Genomic DNA, 21,561 nt, shown 5'->3' on the forward strand with positions numbered 1-21,561 from the left:
TTTTGTAACACAAACACACCTAAAACAAAACAAAAAAATCTTTCATAACTCAGGTTTTGCTAACTAAATGAGCTCTTTAATGTGATTCATATAAAATGGCATCTTGAAGTCGGCGAACAGGAATGCAAGGAAAATCCCTTTCCAGATATCTGGGACAGATCCAAGTTTGGCCCAAATTATTGCACTGGTCAATGATCCTTCACTGTCCTCTTTCTTGGCAAGATTGTGACATATTGTTTCAAAGTTTATGTAAGTGAATACCACCACAGTATCATATTTTAAAAGCCTGACGCATCACCATCTGGATATAATGGGACAGCTGAATGTTAGTGATCCTGACAGCATTAGCATTAGCTGATCCATACATGTATTACCTCCCATTAGGGTCCCCTTCACCAATAAAATCAAAAGGTGAAGCTAAGGATAATTAAGGTAAGTGTAGGTATGATTCTATAGAAATAGGGGAAGATAGTCCATCTAGGAAAAAGGAAACCAGAAGACGACAATGACAAACTATTTACTGCTGACAAGAAAAGTATATAAACATTGTTCCAATATGCTCAGGTGGCAGATGATGACACATTTTCCCCAGTACAGACTGGCCTTCTCTTTAAATCTGAGATCCAAATCAAAACTGCAAGAAGATTGATTACGTATACTCTCAATCCTGAAAGAGGAACTCCTTATTCCCCCCCGCCCCCTTCCATTCAATCGTGTCGTTTTCAGAGACTGGACAATTCCCTGCGGTTTCTTCAGCAAGTGTCTTTTTAGAAGTGATTTTTGCCATTGCCTCCTTTCTAGGGCTGAGAGAAAGTGACTAACCCAATGTCACTCAGCTGGCTTTGTGTCAAAAGCAAGGCTAGAACTCAGTCTCCAGGTTTCTAGTCTGATGCCTTAATTGCTACACCAAACTTGCTTTCATAGTAATATCCTGAAAGAGGAATTCCTTATTTAGAAGGACACATATAACTGGAACACAGAATGTGAGATGTGTGAAATAAGAGAAACCTGGAATTATGAAGTAGGAAATCAAGCTTTCTAAATTCGAAGCTTCAGAAAGAAGTTAACATAAATAGACAGGGATAGGCCTCTTTAAACCACATTATACATATATTATCCAAAGCATGACACTATATGAAAATATGGAATGACAGATGGCAATCAAGAGATCACTGGAATGTATTTGGAATAGCTACAGATTATCGCTAGAGATAGTGTGATATAAGGAATATGTGATCATGCCAACTTGATGTCATCTAATCAACCCTACATATTTGCTGTAGAAAAACAGGGATCCATAAAATCAGCAATATCAAATGAAGAACAATGTAATAATAGCTCATTATTATAATAATGGCTGTGGAAATATAGAAACTATATTTTCCAAACCTAGAAGAAAAGAACAAATGTGGAAACATTTTAAAAATTTACTAAATAGCCATAGTAAGGTCACTTACCTTTCATTTTCCTTCTTTTTTACAGTCATTTCCACAGAACATAAATTGAAGTTTCCTTTAACTCAGAGCCATTCAAATTTTGAATTCATGTACACATGCATGTGTCTAAGAGGTTGACCCGGTACCCTTTATCTTCCTTATTACCCACCAAATAAAGCAGGAACAAATATTAACATAAGTGTGTGCCCTAATCTAAAGAAAAAATAATCACACAACAATTCTCCTCAAATTGAATCTTCATCCTAGAGCATTGTTTCCTTTTAAATGATGTAATTTACAAATGCGACACTGCACATTGAAAAGCACTCTCTCTTTGAAGTCACTGTTTCCCTGCTACTGCTTCCTTTTCTCAGAAAGAACAGTTCCACTAAAAAGCGGAAAGAACTGTTGAAAATGCAGTGAAGGGAGGATGCAAGAACCTTCCATATTTACTTGTTATAAAATCCATGGCTACCATTGACCTGGAAGTCTTTAAAGCAGATTGGAAAATCATTTGCTTGGTGTTATTATATGGCAGCTGAATCTGAGTGGCTTTTTTTTCTTCACAATAGGCGAATTTGAACAATGAAGTCTTGGCTGCGTAAACCAGGATATGCATGAGCTTTATGTGTACCATCTTTTAATCCCTTTCTGCTCTTCAGATTTATTGAAAAATGAGTCATGAAGCCTCCCATTGGTTCAAACTGGGGAAATTGTGCTTAACAAATTCTTATATCAGGATATAAAATCCATCTTTAAAGCAGATTTAAAAATAACTACATTTAGAAATAATGAATGCCCAATTTAGATTAAGAATCACAATGAGTGGTTACCAGACTGTTAATTGTTAGGTGGTAGTAGTAGTACCAAAGTAGTATTATGACCATGTCAGACAAAATAACATCAAGGTCTATTTCGAAAATAAAATAGGTAGGAGAAAATAATAAAATACATATGTATTAAATACAAAAAATGAACTTTTGAATAAATATATTGCCTTTACATAAAATCCAGATCTCTTCAATATAATGGATTTTTAGCTGAATTGCCTAGTGTTGGCCGTTCTGCTCACAATTTATATATTATAGTCAAATAGAACAAGCTATGATTAAGGGCTCAATGGGATGTTGTTTCAAATCGGGATTTTAAATATCTAAGCCTAAACGGGGTTTAGAGTTGATAGTTGAACAAAACGTGAGCAATATCTTTGATGGCAGGGGCACTCCTTATAGATATCCTTTCATGATGTAACAAGTGATGAAGCATCCAATTTAGCCATGGAATTCAGCAACTCTTGCTCTAGGATAGACTTTGTTAGGAATTGCATGAAATTATTTTTCAATTTGGAAATTGGTTTTGTTTTTAGCCAGCCAATGTAAAGAACTTTTTTTTCTTTTTCTTTCTCTCTCTCTTTTTTTGCCAATACCTGCATGTCTGGGCACTGATATCTAAGACTCTGTTTAAAATTTTCCTTTACTTAGAAGGCGGTTGAGAGTAAATATTTGATGGAAAATCCATGCTGCAAAATTAATTTTGGCAGGTCAACTTACCCAGGAGGTAGGCTGAGCTATTTATTCAGCATGCTTGCATATAACATTAAACCAGAATTTTTAAACTATGGTTTATTGAAAAAGTCATAGAGTTCAAGTTTGCTAAATTGAATAAACTGACAAACCACAATCTGGATTAATGTCCTATCTGAATCAAGTGGCAAAGAAAATAAAAATAAAAATGAGTACATGAAATTTATATTTATATCCTGGTTTATTAAGCCATGGTTCAATAGACCAAATTTAACAGTGTGGTTAATAATAGGGTCAACAGTTAGTGTGAGTCATTTAATTATTGTTCTATGCAGAGAACAATACTAGAAACAGTGAGAAGTTGATTTTGTTCACGTCTAAAGATCAATTGTTTAAAAGAGAACAAAATGACCTGCATTTTAATTCCTAGTATTCATGAAAGAGACAAAAGTATTCAAATCCTGTGTGCTCTGACAATGATTTTATTTTAAAATAGCATGTATATTTCAGCACTTGTATTCATACAAAAATAGTTCCCAGAACTAACAAATCTCCTATGTATTAAACAGAAATACAATAGTTCTCCAAACAAAACTATGTAATGAAAAATATTAATGAAAGAGCCTTTATAATATTTAAAGAAATTGAAACTGATACTATTTTATATGTATGCATCATTAAGATGAGATATGGGTCAAACCTTTTAAGCTGTTAAGATTTCTATCAACTCTTCCTTTATTTTAATGGAATTGTATCACATTTAGATTTAACTGTACTGAAAGGCTCTTGCAGTGAGAAAATATATTCTAACTCTGAAGGGTGCAAAAATAATCTATCAAAAGGTTATAATGTAACAATCATAGTTATAACAGAAGTCATTTATGATTCTGCTCCGTTTTTGTGCTATTTCTGAGTGTTATCCTTATGGATCTAAAAGCTGTCCATCAGGAGGAGCAATTATGACATGTAAAGGAGAACTGTGGAAAGAGCAGGAGAAAAGTGCCAACTTGAACCGTCATCTAATAACAGAGCAAGTAATGTTTTGCAGGTAATGTGGAATCAACGAGTGATACCTTAGAACAATGTTGTCTAGCAGAACAAAGAAGTAAAGAGACAATGACCTGAACTGAATTTTCCTCTCTTGACTAGTAGAAAAGAAAATGGGAAAGAATGAAACACATATCCAGACAAAGGGATAGGGTCCACCATTTTAAACACATGTGTCCATACACACCTACCTGAAATTCAAAATTTCTGAAGGGCTCCAGGAACTTCAAGGAAACTCCAAAGTATGGAAAATCTGTAGAGGGTATTCCAAGTTGAATAGGAATTGTGTACAATATAGACTTTTAATTATTCCATCTTAGTATTTACATTTTAAGGTCCTTGGTCAAATATAATAATAATTTTTTAAAAAAGCAAAAAACTGTACAAATGATTCAGTATGCATTCTAATTCTAAATGCAAAAGGTTGGCAGCAAATTATATTTTACGCAAATTTATTGCTGCTGAAGATCAGTCTAGCTAGGCAGCACAATCTATTTCAGTGTACACAAAGACTGAAAATCTTTAGAAACTGCTCAGGGGGTGGGGTTGGGCAAAGAGGGAAATATAGGAAATTACCATACTTCTCTTGTTGGAAGCTTCTATTCTGTTCTCTTTTTGAGAACAGAAGCAGAATTTTCATCTGCAAAGGATTACCTTTGGATGGAACTCATGGAAGATAAACTTTAAGGTTCACAGATTAGCAATTAAATAAAAATAAATAACTGGACTTTAGCCTCTAGCAATGCAACTGCATAAGTTCTTACTGCCTTCTATATATAACATTTTGGAATTGAAATAAATTGCTCATAAAGCTGACACCTTTAAAATGACTGTATCTTTACCAACCTTGTGATAATCCTTGCTGATCAAACGATTGCTGTACTATTGTTTGCTGCTCAAATTGGTTTATATTTTCTTGCAGTGCATGCTGGGATGTCACAAATCTATCTGAAATTAAATATATATATTTGAAAAGGAAATGACATTAAGTAATTCAGCAACTGCTGCAGAAGTTTAACAAAAAAGAAATCTCTGATTTAACAGACTAATGGAGAAAAGCATAATGTCTGTTAAATCCAAGTGATTTTATCCATCATAAAATAGTGACACACATGGATAGAATGGTGAACAATATTTCATAGAAATATACACTGTATGGACAAATGGTATCCTCACAATATGTATTTTTACATCAATCTAAAGATATCTACATAGGACAAATTCTGGTTGTTGCTTCCCAAGTTCACAAATAAAATCCATTAAATTGAGGATTACTTTAACTGGAAAAAGATGATAAGTAAAACAGGAAATTATAAAAGTCTAATTATTTTCTACTTTGATATTTTTAAAACCCTGCCACTTAACTATTATTTATCTTCAAAGTATCTTTGAATTGTCAAAAAAGTACTGCTAAGGAAAGAAATTCCAAATATGGAATTTGGAAATTTAATATATACCTATCCCCTTTTCTTAGGAAAACCCTTGATCTAGGCAATACAATGCTTATTTAACACTTTAGCTCATTGATATCACCATCAGTGATACAACCCTGAAGATTTTAAACCTGTAATTAGTACACTCAGTAGTTTACCTTCCTCTTGACCTAATGACTGATCAGTCAACTGAGGTCTGAGTCCGGCTTCTTCAGTGTCAACAACCTGCTGCTGTTCTAAATCTAAAATAGCTTCCTGATCTGTTGCAACGGCTTCAGTTTGCTGCAACTCTTCACTTTCAATTTCCACTTGCATTTGAGTAGAAACATGTATATTCTGCTGATCTACAGCTGTGTCATCAATGGAAGCAGCTTGCTGATGTTGCTGAAGCTGCTGGGCGAGCTCATACCTAGAAGAAAAGGAAGAAACATTTTTTACAATGTCAACACATTAGAACTTTGGACGCATTATAGGCGAAGATATAGGTCTCTAAAGAAGGCTCTTCTTTAATGCTGGGAAAGGTGGAAGGAAATAGAATAGGACAATTAAAGTAAGGTAGATGGACTCAAATCACAGCAGCAATAAATAAAGAACTGAAAGACCCAAAGGATTAGGTTGGGGACAGATCATGGAGAAAATCTATTTATGTGTGGTTCCCAAGAACTGACACAAACTTGATATAATATAATCAAATCACTCAATATAGCTACCATACTTTTCGGAGTGTAAGACGCACTTTCCCCCCTCCTAAAAGTGGGTGAAAATCGTGGTGTGTCTTATACACCATATGTTGCTGAAGCCCTGCCCACCCGCTGGCCGTTTTCGGCCTCTGCACACCCCACTTTAAACCCATTCCAGCACATCACCGCCTCCGTGTGTCATATTTTTGGCCTCCACGCATCATATTTACGGCTAGTTCCAGGCAGCGGGGATCGGCGGCAGCAATGGCGGGTCTAAAATGGGGCGTGCGGAGGCCAAAAATGAGATGCACGGAGGCCAAAAACGCGACGCAAGGAGGCGGCAATGGGCTGTGGCAATCCCCACAGCCTGGAACAGCTGATTTGCTGTATTCCAGGAGGCTGATCCAACCACCAATCAGCTGCTCGTGCTGAATCAGGCTACGATAACGTGCTGAAGCTGACCAGGCTGTTTGCTGGAAGGATGCTAGCCAGATGAATACCGATGGATGCTGGTAGGCAGAGGCAGAATTTTTTTTTTCTTGTTTTCCTCCCCAAAAACTAATGTGTGTCTTATGCTCCAGAGCGTCTTATACTCCGAAAAATACAATAATTTGAGCTACTTCCTGAATTTCCGCAACCTGCCCACATTTCTACTTCTGCTATATTATAAACTTGAAAGTACTAATGAAGCTAAGAGAAACTAACAAGGAATTAAAGTTAATAATAGGAAGTTATCAAATTAGCAGAAATATACTTAGCTACTATATCATGCCCACAATAAATATATTTAAAAAACAAGTGATGATTTTTTTCTTTTTCTCATCCTGTATTTTCACTTTTAAACTGATCTACTCATTAAAAATAGTTGTTTGTAATTCAGCCTAGGTTCCCCGTCTCAAAAAATGACTTAAAAGTTCTTTCAACAACTTGAATTTACTGACAGGCCCCATAGAATTTCAAAAGAGCACTGTATAACAGCTGAAATTAATTATAGTTCAGGACTGAATTTCAAGATACACAAACCTGTGCGTTTTCATATGTTTTTTGCAATTTAATGAGGTTTTGAATGTTTTTTGACAATACGGGCACATATAGGGTCGAAGGTCATTATGGATGCCCATGTGCCTCCGTAGACTCCCTCCAGTGGTGAAAGCTCCATTGCATATAAGACACTTGAATGCTTTTAATCCAGTGTGGGTTCGAATATGCGCTTTTAGCACTCCGGCTGATACAAAGCCTCTTCCACACTGAGAACATTTGAATGGTTTTTCACCAGTGTGTGATCTTTGAAATAAACCAAAGAAAAAAGTCAGAGGAACAGATAGGGAAATAAATACTAAAGAAATAGCAATTAAAAGAGAAAAGGAGAGACATAAATAAGTTATCAGAAATGGCACCTGCAACAGTCTCCTGTTCAAATTTTTACTCCATTCCCTTTCCTCTTATTTTCTTTTCCTCTTAATCCCAAATCGGGATTTATCAGTAATTATGCTCAGCAAATTTCAAGTCCTCACGAAGGGTTTATCTTTTGCTTTACTATTTTTTGTATATCCTTGAGGTCCAGCTAATTGAGAACTCCCCTTCCTTGCATTGACATGTGTTTGAATACAATGAATTTCACAGGTGCAGCAGAATTTGTAACGTCATCTTTGGCAGAGAAAACACATTTTCTATAGCAAGATAAGAGGCTTCCTATTTTGAAATATTTACCATTCTTAAACTCTTCTAGTTCAGAAATATGCCTAGGTCTCCTTACATGCATTGCCTGTTTTAGACCTCTTCACAGAGGTGCAACAACATTCAAGTCTGGGAACCATAAAGTCCATTCCAAAACATTTTTTTTCTATAAGTCTTCATGGTTTTTATATATATATATACTGTATATATGTATATGTACTAATTTTATTTTCTTTTTGGTTAAACAAAAATAAGCACAATTGTGCTGTCTTAAAGTTTTAATGCTGAGTATTTCTTGAAATTACCAAAATAAGATTTGCAATAGGGAGCTTGAAAAACAAGAAAAGAATCATTTGTTCTTCTTTAATTTTTATAATAATTCAAAACATTCTATTTTTAAGTAGAATTTACCGGATATGTTGTTTAAGATGACAAGACTTCTTATAAGCTCTGTGGCAGTAATAGCATTTATATGGCCTGTCTGCTTCATTCACAAAATTATTATTGAAATAATTTTGGAAAAATTGGCTATTCCTTGGGATTGGCTGAATAAGACCTGTAGAAAGAATGGCAGATTAATGCTATTTTAAAGCAAAATAATAATAATAATCCTTCCAATGTTTACTATATTCTGGTTCCTAAACAGAAATGAAAATTATACTTTCTTCATAATTTTTTTACTTAATCTATATAAAATTCTCAAGAGGGCAGTATGTTGTACTAGACCAATGATAATGGAGCTTTCAAACACCTGTGCTTATGAATGCAGCAAATTCTTAAAGCAGCCATGCCTTTTCTAGGAGCACATGGATGTCCTCTGCCTCTTCCATGCAGGTCTAGGAACCAGACACATTTAAGAAATTGAAGGCTGGTTTTACATTTGTAAGCACACCTACTCCGAAGCACTATTTTGTCTCCAAAGGTGCAGCATAGCACTACCCTTTGATTTATGTGACTAAAATATTTATAAATATTCCTATGTATCAATTTTAAGAACCCTTTTAAAAAAGAATGTTTCCAACCAAAAATACCAATTAATTTATCCACGACTAAGATAGCCCAATTATTAAAACTTACTAGGCTGCTTAAATATCAGGAGATATTTACAAATGTGAATAATTATTTTCTTATATCTTCCTACACTGAATTTTGAAAAACAGAACCTTTAATAAAATTGTGTATCTGTAAATCTCATGAAAGAAGTTTATCTTATATACAGCACAACATACTGAATTTATACCCTTGATAAAAAGCAGTTTTACTCTAGTGTATCAGCACTGCTTAGCCAAGATAGAAATAAAATGCAGATAAAATACAGTTCCTATTCCGATATAATGTATTTATATTTAATAAGGCTTTGCAAAGCATTTGAAAATAATCTGTATGGAGGAAACTTTCTAAGCTGTCAGAATTAGCACAACTTTTTTAACTCTTTTGAAAATAAGTGCGCTTGTTTGATCAAGTGTACACATTCCTTTCACTTCTACTCTCTTCTAATTAAATAATGAAATCTTTTTCCAGCAAAATTATGTTATACACTTTACCTAAATCTGTGATGAGGATTGGTTCTTGTAAAGGAATATCAGGTACTGGCACATTGCTCTTGCCTATTCGAATTTTTGCAGGTTTCCGCTGATGCCGCATCTTTCTCAGTTCAGTATGTTTAAAGTGAGAAGCAATGTGTGTCTTTCTGTGGCCTGAAGTTCTAAACTTTTTGTCACAATGTGGACAAGCAAAGGGTCTAATACCTACAAAAGACAAAGAGATTACGTCTTTATTTCAACTTCTAAAAATAAATAAGTAAAAAGATAAGGTAAATAATCAAATATGTTTAACTCATTCAAAAGCTTTGCCTTAAAAAATTTCTATTATTTAAAATTTAACTTAATTATTTAAAATTTAATACTACAAATCCTGCTTTCCCCAGCATGTGGACATAGATGGTCTTGTAGGATCACGAGACAGGGTAGACAAAAATTGATTTTTTTAAAAAATAAAATAAAAATCAGATTTTTTTATTTAAATCAGATTTTTTTTATTTTTATCAAATTTATTTTAATAAAATGCTTTTGGAGTAAAAATCTATCTAAAGATAGTTTTCTATTTAAGAAATATAAATAATTTAGTTTATTCAGCATGAATTGGAGCTTAGTTATGTAGCATGAGGCTGTATATTCTGCAATATTGGGACAGTCGGTAAGTCCACGGCGGGTCAGAGGAGTAGCAGAGACGACAGTTGCTCTTTAAAAATCATGATTTAAATCGAGTTGATTTAAATTAAGCCTTTTTACTAGTGATTTAAATCATGATTTAAATCAAGTTGATTTAAAATCCACCCTGACGAGAGAGAACAAATGTTTTCCACAAAATATAAGCTTCACCTACCCAATCCTTGCCCCAATGTGCAACATGCAGAGCAAACAAAGTACAGCTGTATATGTAAGTTGAAGATGTGCTCTGCTCAAAATCTTCCCTCTGAGCATAGAAAGTACTCCAAAAATCCTGAATGGCCCATGCCTTCCCCAAAGTCTAAAAACAGAATTTGCCCAGCACCTTAACTAAGATGCCTGCCTGTATGAAATAAGGATAAGGCTTCAGATAAGACCCCAAAGGTGCTTTTCCAAAAGGCAATCAGACTTTCTTCCAAAGAAAGTCCAGCTGCCTTTAGGAAAAACACTTTTGGGACAATCATAACGATTGAGAATCTCCATAAACATTTCAAATAAGACGTGTTTAAGGCTCCACAGTAGCCAAATTGGATCCAAAGTCTCTACCACTTGTCTGCACAAACACTGTAATATGAACCCAGAGAAAGTCAATAGTACACAATTTATAGTTCTATTGGTCCTTTCTCTCTGGGTTGACATATATTAAATTTAACATAAGTAAGCAACAGTTATATTTTACAATAAAAACATGACACTGTTGGTCCTGCTTTGCTATGTTTGATCTGAACACAGCTGACAAGCAAATAGGGTTATGACACAGAAAATTTTTATTTTTCTTTTTTGCTAAGATTAAACATAAGCAGGGCTTCAAAACATTAGAAGTCCAGTTGCAGGATTTTACCTGTATGCAAGCGAATGTGTACTTTCAAACTTCCTGAGGTAGAAAAGCACTTCATACAGTACTGACACTTAAAAGCCTTAATGCCCGTGTGCGTTTTTATATGTGCTGTGAGAGTACTCTTCACGGCAAAGGCCCGGAAACACTGTGGACATTTGAATGGCTTTTCATGAGTGTGAATGCGTATATGCCGTACGAGATCACTGGGTTTTTTAAATTCCTTAGAGCAGTATGGGCAAATATGCCATCGTATTCCGTTCTCCTCACGTATGGAACCTGAAATATAATTTTAGAGTAAACAATTTGAAAAGGTTGACATGCTAATTGTGAAAGAAAAAAAGACTGGAAATTGAAATGCACTTAAGGTTACATTTTGGCAAATGTCATCAAGCAACTGTGACATTAATTGGGAGACTGAATTGCTCACTATTAAAGGAATAATGTTTCAGTGAAACAGATTATTATAGCTACCCTATGAATTAATCAAAGTAAAGGGTTCTGTAAGTTAGTTTGACTTCAGATCTGACAGCAGTTCCTGTAAAGATATGGATTATATTTTTCTAGATCTCTCTAGAGCAGGTTTTCCAGCCTTGGCAACTTTAAGCCTGGTGGATTTCAACTCCCAGAATTCCCCAGCCAGCAAAGCTTTCTGGACAGACACCCTTTGACAACATTCTCCAAATGATTAAGCAGATTTTAAGGGTTCTCTTTGTATCTAGAGGAGACTGCCCTTTCTCTTAGCATGCATAACTCTGGAATAGAACCTGGGGTAGAAGGGAGGGCTTTCTCCTTATTTTTTTCAACTTTTCCCCACCTGTTTAGAGGTCAGATTGACTAGGAATGGCCCTTTACAGTACAGTACAGTATGCCTTGATCCTACAATTTACTAGATATGCTAGCTCTAAACAGAAAATAGTTACACAACACAATGTCTATAGAGACTTTTTTTTACTTTAGAAACCTGTCAAATAGTGAACAGAAAAGATATATTCAGCTTGTAGTACTGTACAGAAAGGCAACCAGCAGTGATAATGCTACACTATATATTGCTAAATAATGCAACATACAGTGTATGTTGCTGTAAATGTGTGAAATTTGCATTTTACAGAATACTAGGAAATTTATAGAATGCCAACAAATGAGACATCAAAGTATGAAATGCTTAATATTTCACACATTTCATATGCATTCTATGCAATGGCAAAAGGCAAACTGGCAAAGTATAAAATACTCCCGCTAAAATGCCATTCTAGCTTTCCTTGTTGCAACAAGTAGGTCAATAACCCTAACCCAACTCTGACCCTATGTTGGGGTAAACCAGGTGTCTCGATAGAAAAACACTTAATATATATAAATATATATATAAATAACAGCCATTCCATTCTTTGCCTAAAAACGCCATTCATTCTATAAGATTTCCTAGGCATTCTATACAATGCCAGCTTTTCACACATTGACGGTAACATAAATACTAGTAAATAATGCTTATGTATACTGTAGAGGACAGAATTAACCTTTCGCCATTACCAGGTAAAAATGGGGATTTTTTCTTCAAAACCCTTTTCTCTTTTTTATCTACTTTCTCTGGGTTGTCTCGCTCTTTAACTTGTTCCGTATTGCTGGAGTTCACTTGATGGCCGGAAAGATTCTGAGCATTTGAAGCTTCTTCTGGACTTGGAGGAGTCTTTGTTTCACCACAGTCAGTATTTGCTGAAACTGGTATTGAGGATAGCCCACTATTTTCCAAGGCTTGCTAAGACAAACATAATGAATTAAACTGAGAGCAAGATTCATGTGGAACTTTCAAACAGACAAAAATATTTTAAACTGGTTTGTTTTTCAGAGTTGTCTGATTTATTTCACCCTTTCAAATTTTATCTCAATTTCAACACTTCACAGCTTTCTGTTTTCTCTATTCTCTAAGTAAGAAAAGCATAGTAAAAGTGTAAAGCTCTATTTAGATTCCAACAAAAGTAACAACCCAGTTGGCCAAAAGGGGAAAGCATTACTTCTAACACTTTCAATCCAGAAGCAACTAGAAATTTGCTGAAAGGTTTCGTTCTTCAACAACTAAGAAAAATGGTCACCTCATTCATGTTCCCCTGCTCATTTTAAACAGCATTTTGTCACATAATATCATCATTTGTAAGATACATTTTTCTATTTTTATAGTCATATTAATGCTGAAAACTGGAGTTTCACAGGTATTTTGAAAACCCTGAATCCAATAGGAAGAAGTACCAACAGCTGCCAATGGCATTCCTGTAAGAAAACAGCATTCAAGTAGCAATATTTGGGTGAGGATAATGCTCTTGTGGGAATTCAACATTTTTCCTTTCTAAAACAATCACAATCACAACTTAGTCCTGTTTTCAGCCACCGGGAGTAGTCTGAATTTCGAGCACCTCTGCCAAAGTCCCAAAGGTGCTTTTCCAAAAAACAACTTGACTTTATTGGGCTTTTTTCCTCGACAACATTTCACTTCTCATCCAAGAAGCTTTTTCAGAACCGAAAAAACTCAAGAAGGTCCAGTTGCCTTTTGGAAAAGCACCTTCGGGACAACCATGACCTGGATGATTGAGAATCTCCATAGGCAAAGCATTTCCTGAATCCACATGAGAGAGAAATTAGTCTGGGATGCTTTGATTATTCCTTTCTTCCAAGTAAGGAGACTGCAATATGTTAAAAGACAAGGTGAGGATTCCAAACAGGTTACCCTACCTGCAAAATATCTCTGTTGATTCCCACAGCCATACTGAGTTGCTGACTAGATGGCTGGGATGGATTATTTTCCACTGGCTCTGACAATTCAAGCAGTTGTTGAATGACATCAGTTACTGATTGCTGACCTTGATGTCCTGCAGCTGGAGTTATTGGATTTTCTGCCTGTGGATAAGTCATTTGTGAGTATACAAATGTGATTTGCAAACACATGTTAGGTATTACATTTGGAATTAAACTGATATTTTAAAATAAAATTGAACCATACTGTTTAATAATCCAACCACAAGCAAGGAGCAATATTTAAAAGCTGAACAAAAACATTAATTTTACCTTACCAAGGCACTACTTCTGCAACGTTAAATTCAAACATGTTTCACAAACATGAAATTTTTCAGAGAGACGTATTATTTTTAAAAAAGCATATAGGCCTAAATTAATTACCAAAAAAAAAAGGCCAGTTCATTAACTGGAGCTTTATTGCATAACAAAATCAAGAAAGGCACATGTACTGTTTTATAAACCATGTAATCTAATAACTTTAAAATAATGGAAGGAGGCTTGATAATAGCATGAGTGCTCTGCTGTGAGAAAATATTTTATGAAATGTAACTATTCTAGTGCCCTGTAACTTTAGGCTCATTCCATTATAAATGTTTGTGGGGATACTGTTAAAGCTGAACAATTACTAGCAATAAAAAATATTATCCGTGTCTAAAAAGGTAATAAAATCAGTGATGGCCTACATGCATAACCCAAATTTAAAAAATTGATAGAGATAAGATTTATTGTTTTCTTGGGTTTTGCTTTTTGTATTCTTTTAAATTCTTATTATACATACTACTAAGTGTAATGAGGAGTATAAGCCCCTGAATCTTTTGAACTGAGTGTTATAGAAACCCAGTAAAATATATAAATAAATAGTAAGTATCTGCATGTATAATTCTCTGCCAATAGAATAACTAGTCCTTACTGTTCTGGCACTGTAATAAAAATACCTGTTCTGTTAAGTGCCATGAGCTGGAATGGAATTGTGAGCACACAAATTGATAATAAGTAAACGAACCTACTTCCCTTGGAACAGCAGATTCGTAATTTTTAAGATTTTCTGTACTTGGCATACTTTCTGGTTCTGTAGATAGCTGAGAAATTTCAAGTTCTACAGAATGCTGCCATAAGTGCTCTGTTTCCGAAGTACCTCTGAGTGCATTGTTGCTGATTTGTTAATATTTCACAACAGCTAATTATTTGCAAGAACCTTCCTACCTATTACTCCAACCTATTACTTTAAAAATATATTCTAAGTGTGCTGATTAGAAGTTCCCTAATGCGTTACTTTAACACCTACCCTGTAATTTATTCAACTTCACATTTTAACTATTTTAACTGCATAGGGCACTTTGTGAAAAAGTAAAAGCAGAAAAGCAAACAGTTAAAAAAAAATCTCAGATATCTAATACATTTAATCTCTTGTAAACTACAAATACTATTGATTTCATGTCTAATTTTAGGTTATTTTCAGGATCATTTTATTCCTTGCTGATTCCAATGGTGTTTGCTAGATAATCTGTTTCTGGCCTTTCTGGAATTTTTGGTATTCATATTGGCTATTACATCTGAAGTCCACATACTTTTTTGAGCATGATTTTGGCAGCGTTTGTCTTCTATTGGATTACATTTGACTTTTGTTTTAAATAGGCATCCAGTAATGTCATGAATAGCCGTGCTAATCTCCTTTTTGCTGCTAAATTGCAATGGAAGAATGCTCAATATATACCCCCGTTATGAAAATTGGTAGATCACTCAGCATTCCTGTAAATGGCACAAGATTATCCCTATTTGGTAACAGCAAATTCACAAATACCATAAAGTCCTTTAAAATCTCTCAAGGATAACTGTATCTCCCTGAGACAATTAGGTGGAATACATGAAATATATAAAAAGTTCTGCAATGAGTCCCTTATGAGATGTTACAACAATAATAATACCTCGTTAAGGTTAGAAGCTGAATACTTACATTTTTCCATTTATTGTCCACAGTCTGCAGTAAATTAACTGTTGTTAACGTCAATGGCTGAGCCACCGAATCCTATTTTAAGAAATATATATATATATGCTATATAAATCTACTTTTCGAAACAAAACATGGTAAAGTAATAAATTACAGAATTAGTTTCATTTAGGACTATGTTAGGATAAATCTGTTAAAAGTCCTGATATAAAACATCTAGAGAATTTATTGACTGAAATTATTGAATATTTATTTATTTAAGGATGAAAAAACATTAACATGTTTTTCTTTAAGACATGACTAATAAGTGCCAATTATTATTATTATTTTGAAAACTGAAATGTTTTTTTTATGTGTCTGTACTTCTGGTCAGAGAATACCAAGAAAATTTCTGTTTGCTTTTTTCTATCAGTATGTTCTGATCAAAATCAGTAGCGACACATGAAAAAATTATCAGACTACTATTAAAGTGGAGTAAGGCTTTCAGTTGAGGTCAAAAACATCCCTTGAAACAAAAGTTAACACATTTATACATTCTGCAAATATTTACTGGGTCATGAAGATGGTTTTAATTAAGAGAAAATGCTCTAAAAACTCTGCTTTGTAAAAACATTTATGAGCAATACCAAGAAAAGCAAATGATTTCCCTATTGTGAAACTAGTCTATTGTGGACATGAAGAATAACTATTTTCTAGCAGGCTCATTTTGACTTTTCGATAGATTTAGAAGAACATTTTGAAACTGCATTAAAATTCTACAGAAGTTCACAGAAGTATTTTCTGACTCTCCTTCCCCACAACTCTTTGAAGGGTCACTTTGCATATGTCACTTCAACAATCAGTGGAAAGATTTTGTTTTTTTTTTAAAGTAAGTAATAATAAAATTTCTGTACATTTATACATGACCTAATAGTATATAGCGTATTATACCATCTAAGCAAAATTATAGCACACAATATAATGCAAGAAGGCAAAGATATTAGAATATAAAAGTTACCGTTGTAATATGAGCTGTTTCTGTAGTAGAGTTTGTTGTGTTTTGTGTGGAGCTCATATGCATCTTGCTGATATGTGTATTTAAGCTGCCTAAACTTTTGAAAATACAACTACACTCTGTACAATTATACATAGGGCCATTCTTTACCTTTAGAAACAAAAGAAAGAATATATGTTAGTACATATATTCTTATGTACGAAAATTATTACATCGGTACTTAATATACACTATTTTGTTATAATTGGTTTTATTCTGAAAATAATTTAAATAAAATCAATCCTATATGATAAAACATCTCTTTTGTTCTTGAGTTGCAGGATTGTCAAGCACGCTGTGATCAAAGACAGAGGGGTTTGAAAAAGCATGATGCATGGAAAAGAAGGCTAGCTTCAGTATTGCAGTATCTACTTCACATTTATCTGAGAGGGTCTATAAAAATTCACCATAGCCAACTTGCTGCAAGACAACTCGCCATGGCCATCCTGCCACAGAACAACTCACTACTGGACAAGAGTTACACTAATATCAAAGACATGGTGGAACAGAATCATTAAAGAAAGGATGCAGAAGGAGTGACAGAATGAAATGTGAATGGCAAAAATTAAAATACCATATTTTTCAGAGTGTAAGATGCACTTTTTCCCCCTAAAAGAGGGTGAAAATTTGGGTGCGTCTTATACACTGAATGTAGCCCCACCCACCTGCCGGCCCCCACCCTTTTGGAGGCTGCAAACCTTCCAAACAGAGAGCCTCTCAAGCAGAATTTTTTTTTTCCTTATTTTCCTCCCCCCCAAAATAAGGTGGGTCTTATTAAATTATTTTAAATAATTAAATAGAATTGTTAAATTGTCCCACAACAAGATGTCTCCTGGTCAGTTGGCCATGGCGAGTTGTCCTGCGCCAAGTTGCCTGTGGTGAGTTGGCCGCAATGAGTTTACTGCAGCAAGTTGTCCCATTCCCAGCTGAGATATGGCAGTCACCATCCAGCAACAAAAAAGATTTATCATGAGAATGGAAAACTTCAGGGTCCAAAAATTTCCCAGGCACTATATTGCAAGCTCTTGTGGATACATGTTACATAATAGCATAAATAGAAAAGGATGTGGTAGGCTTTCATCAATCAATCTCTTCATTTATCTGACAATATGTAGGAGCACCCAAGGAAGATACATTGCAAGAGAGGGCAAGAAATATACAGGGAAATTCCAGAAGTAAAAATAATGTACAGGTAATCCTCATTTAGCAACTATGATTAGGGCCCGCAGCTTGGTCATTTAAGCGAAGCACTTGCTAAATGAAACCATAATTGTGCTTATGATCTTACTTCAGCTTTCAGGTCAGCTTTACAGACCTGACGTCGTAAATATGAGGACTGGTTACAAAATTACTTTTTTATCACTATCGTAACTGCAAATGGTCACAGAACAAGGCAGTTGCTAAACAAAGACTATTTGTACAGTGATACCTTGACTTGACAGACCCTCATTAATTTGGATGTGACACATTAAACTTGTGTTCAAATTTTATTTTCAAAATGATGTCCAAGTACATATTGCATAGTGCGAATTATACAAATTAACATAAAACCTATAAAACATCAATTACGTAATGTTACAAAGAACATTTGGCTTTTGGATTTAATAGACAGCCATCGACCCAAACAAGGAAAGTTTTATTGTAACAAAGAACGTTTTTCCCTATTTTCACCTTAATTTAATTATGGTCTATTTGTTTGTTTTCCCCAGAAACAACCTTTTATGCATGGAAAATAAAAGAACGCAGTGTAAAATTCAAATTAGTAGCAAACAATATTGTGGTTGCTTGAAAAATCCTGGAAACCCAGAATGTTACTAACAAAATTAAAACAAAAAAAAAAGTAATAAATTTCCACATCACTGAAATCAACGGTGTGATTTACCTCTGAGTGTACTCTTTGAACGTGTGATTGAAGGTTGCCTTTCTGAGAAAAGGCTGCAGGGCAAAAGGCACAAGGATGCGGTTTTTCACCAGTGTGTTTGATCATATGGGTTTGCAATGCACCTTTCTGATTAAAAGCCTTTCCACATTCACTACACTTAAATGGCCTTTCACCTAAAACAATGCACACATCAAACAAAGAAATACTTTCTCATCAATAAAGGCAGCGTTAGGGAAGTGGAAAAAAGAAATCTCTAAAAAGCCTGCATAGTTAAAAGAATATACAATGATTTAAGCTGCAAACTCAACAGGTTATTTTCATCCTATGCCAGTGATGGCTAACCTTTTCTGGGCCGAGTGCCAAACCCGTGCACGAACCCCCAAAATGCAATGTACATGCAGCCCCCCGCATGCGCCCACCTCCGTGCATGCACGGCAGAGGCCCGAAGACCAGCTGGCTGGTGAGAGGCGCGCGTGCATGCGCGGCAGAGCTGAGTTGGGGCAACAGCTCGCATGCCCATAGAGAGGGCTCTGCGTGCCACCTCTGGCACACGTGCCATAGGTTTGCCATCACTGTCCTATGCCATTATAGTGGCTATTGATAGATGCAAAATTGTCCAGATTTATGCCAACAAATTAGATTTGCCTGACATTTTTTTCTTTAATGGGACATATGGGCTGGAGTCACATATCAGGCACCATTCATCCTTCTGGTGCATGGAGTTTTATTTCCCGAAATCCTTTGAATGCAATCCCTATGCAAACAGATAGATATGATTTGCACAGAGCTGTTTAGGAATGACATACATGGAAAAACTCAGCACTCCGGAATTTGCTGAGAAGCTAATTAAATTATTTTCTGATATTTTTTCCAAGGATTTTTTACGATGAAAGATTTTTCATTTTTTTCCCTTACCCTTTCATTAATATTCATCTGAAAAGTCTTACTGTGCTATTACCAAATTTCATTAAAATGTTGGGGGGAAAGGAAAAAAATTGATTGTCAAAGATTTGTAGGAGTGAAAGCTTTTTAAAATATCTTTATTGATAAATTTGAAAAGTAAATTTGCCACAAATAGTAACAGTTATTGCACTGCTTCAAATTTATGTTATACTTGTCACAGTATATATTTACAATTTTGAAAACCGAAATGCTGATTTCTTGCACAAGATTTCTTGTCTGAAGCAGACAAAACCAAAGATTGCTGTAGACAAAATTTCAATTGCCCCATTCTCTCAATAATGAAAATTAATATCTGCAGTGGGAAGTCTCTTTTATATTCATGTGAGCTTTCCATATAGGATAATCTTGACCACAGAAGATTTCCACAAACAGATGAGGCTCATTACTTCAGAGGTTTACCTTCAGCGAAGGGAGAAATGAATATTGGCATGCATTGTCAATGTAACTCACTCATATAATCCTCATCTGTTCTAAGGATTACTCAGTGGAAAGATGTGAATATTTACGTTTTGTAAATAAAATTTGTGCCAGATAATTTTTAAGATTTCTTTTTTATGAAGAATTAGCAAGGGATTACTTGATTTTTTTAAAAACCGTATTACCTACACATACACACAAAGCAAAAAAGAAAAATGTATTTCATAGGGCTACCAATAAATTCAAATACATGTTTTATGCATTTGTTCACCTTACCTGTGTGTATTCGAACATGTCGTGTTAACTGACTTGGTTTCTGGAAAGTCTTTCCACAATGGGGACATGAATATGTAAACCCACTTCGGTCAATATTTCTATTATATGACCTGGTATTTGATACCCTATGAACATAAAAACAATGAAACATTATTTTAACCATACAATCAACAGATCTTAAGGCAAACTAGTTTTCTTATTGTTTCCACTATTAATACACAAAATTAACAATTAAGTAATTAAAATTAAGATATACAGTAAAATAGGTACCTTGTTATTAACATATAATCACAATTATCCACCATTTTTTTTTTCTAATAAGCATTATGTGTGATACTGATAACAAAGAGCAACAAATTCTACACTATTAGTGCCAAAACAGTGATCATCTTAATTATTATCATTTTTTTTTCTATCAATGTTCAGAAAGCTTGGGCTATTCACGACTGCAATTACATTTCTATTTGATCAAAGAGATGTTCTAATTTAAAGAAAGTACAGATAACAAACGCCATATTAAAATAGAAATTCTTATATGAAGCATCTTTACTAAGATTATGCATCTGAGACGTGTACATTAGCAAACAAAAACCCCAAATGCATAATTAACGAATAAATTAATTGATTAATGAATTAAAGTTTACATGATTAATACATTAAAATGTCTCCAAACCAAGCTGCCATCCTTTGTTGAAATACATGCGGTGGGACTGGATTGAGAGACACTGCCCGTCCTTCATAGAAAAAAGAAATGCTGTCTATAGCAGGGATGTCAAACTCAAGGTGGTGTTACGTGACGCATCGAGACTTTTTTTCCCCTTTGCGAAACCGGGCATAGGCGTGGCCAGCATGTGACGTATCCAGCCCACAGGCTGGGAGTTTGACAGCCCTGGTCTACAGTATCTGAGATAAAGAGTAGGGAATTTGCTACATCAGACTAGTTCTCAGCCAATTTTTCACACACAGAAAAGGGGGGAAATGTAGGTAGCAGAGACAACACATAATAAACCACTGAGCATCTGGGCTCCACACGGATACTGCTGGAATGCATGCCCCAGTGAATGCATAAACTGGGCCTAAGAGTATAAGTAAGGTATCTAAATTGCAATTAATTTCCTTTACAGGAAACATTCTCTGTTTCATAAATTCATTTTTTAAACTGAAAGATGTATTCCTGTCAGCTCCTCACTCCAATAAATACTAGGAGGTTATTTCACTTCCAAATTCTTTATCGTTTGTTATGGAAAGGTTTTTACTGATTGAGGACATCAGTAAAAATTTTCTATTTACAAAGGATAAATTGCTGCATTCTTTACATATCCTCCATTTTCTGTTCTGATTATAAGCAGGACAAAACATATCCTCAGAAATCTGGGGATAGCAAGCTCTCAATTAC

At 34.8% G+C, this 21,561-nt stretch overlaps 1 protein-coding gene across 4 annotated transcripts in view; it reads right to left on the reverse strand.

Annotated features, from left to right (window-relative positions):
- Positions 1 to 21,561, reverse strand: part of ZNF236 (zinc finger protein 236) — a 58,046-nt gene that overhangs the window by 30,115 nt on the left and 6,370 nt on the right. For all 4 annotated transcript variants that reach the window (XR_015733334.1, XM_087890385.1, XM_087890386.1 and 1 more), the window contains 12 exons: positions 20,166 to 20,290; positions 18,510 to 18,682; positions 16,592 to 16,738; positions 15,601 to 15,672; positions 13,584 to 13,748; positions 12,390 to 12,615; positions 10,866 to 11,138; positions 9,341 to 9,544; positions 8,208 to 8,352; positions 7,143 to 7,403; positions 5,598 to 5,848; positions 4,853 to 4,954 (listed from right to left, as the gene is read on the reverse strand). Coding sequence is in view for 3 of the 4 variants with exons in the window: in XM_087890385.1 (XP_087746511.1) it covers positions 4,853 to 4,954; positions 5,598 to 5,848; positions 7,143 to 7,403; positions 8,208 to 8,352; positions 9,341 to 9,544; positions 10,866 to 11,138; positions 12,390 to 12,615; positions 13,584 to 13,748; positions 15,601 to 15,672; positions 16,592 to 16,738; positions 18,510 to 18,682; positions 20,166 to 20,290 (2,144 nt within the window). In the remaining variant the exon portion in view is untranslated. The remainder of the gene's footprint in view (positions 1 to 4,852; positions 4,955 to 5,597; positions 5,849 to 7,142; positions 7,404 to 8,207; positions 8,353 to 9,340; positions 9,545 to 10,865; positions 11,139 to 12,389; positions 12,616 to 13,583; positions 13,749 to 15,600; positions 15,673 to 16,591; positions 16,739 to 18,509; positions 18,683 to 20,165; positions 20,291 to 21,561) is intronic.

This window comes from Pantherophis guttatus, chromosome 3, assembly GCF_059756535.1.
Source record: "Pantherophis guttatus breed Tessera chromosome 3, ASM5975653v1, whole genome shotgun sequence".
Classification (NCBI taxonomy): Eukaryota; Metazoa; Chordata; class Lepidosauria; order Squamata; family Colubridae; genus Pantherophis; species Pantherophis guttatus.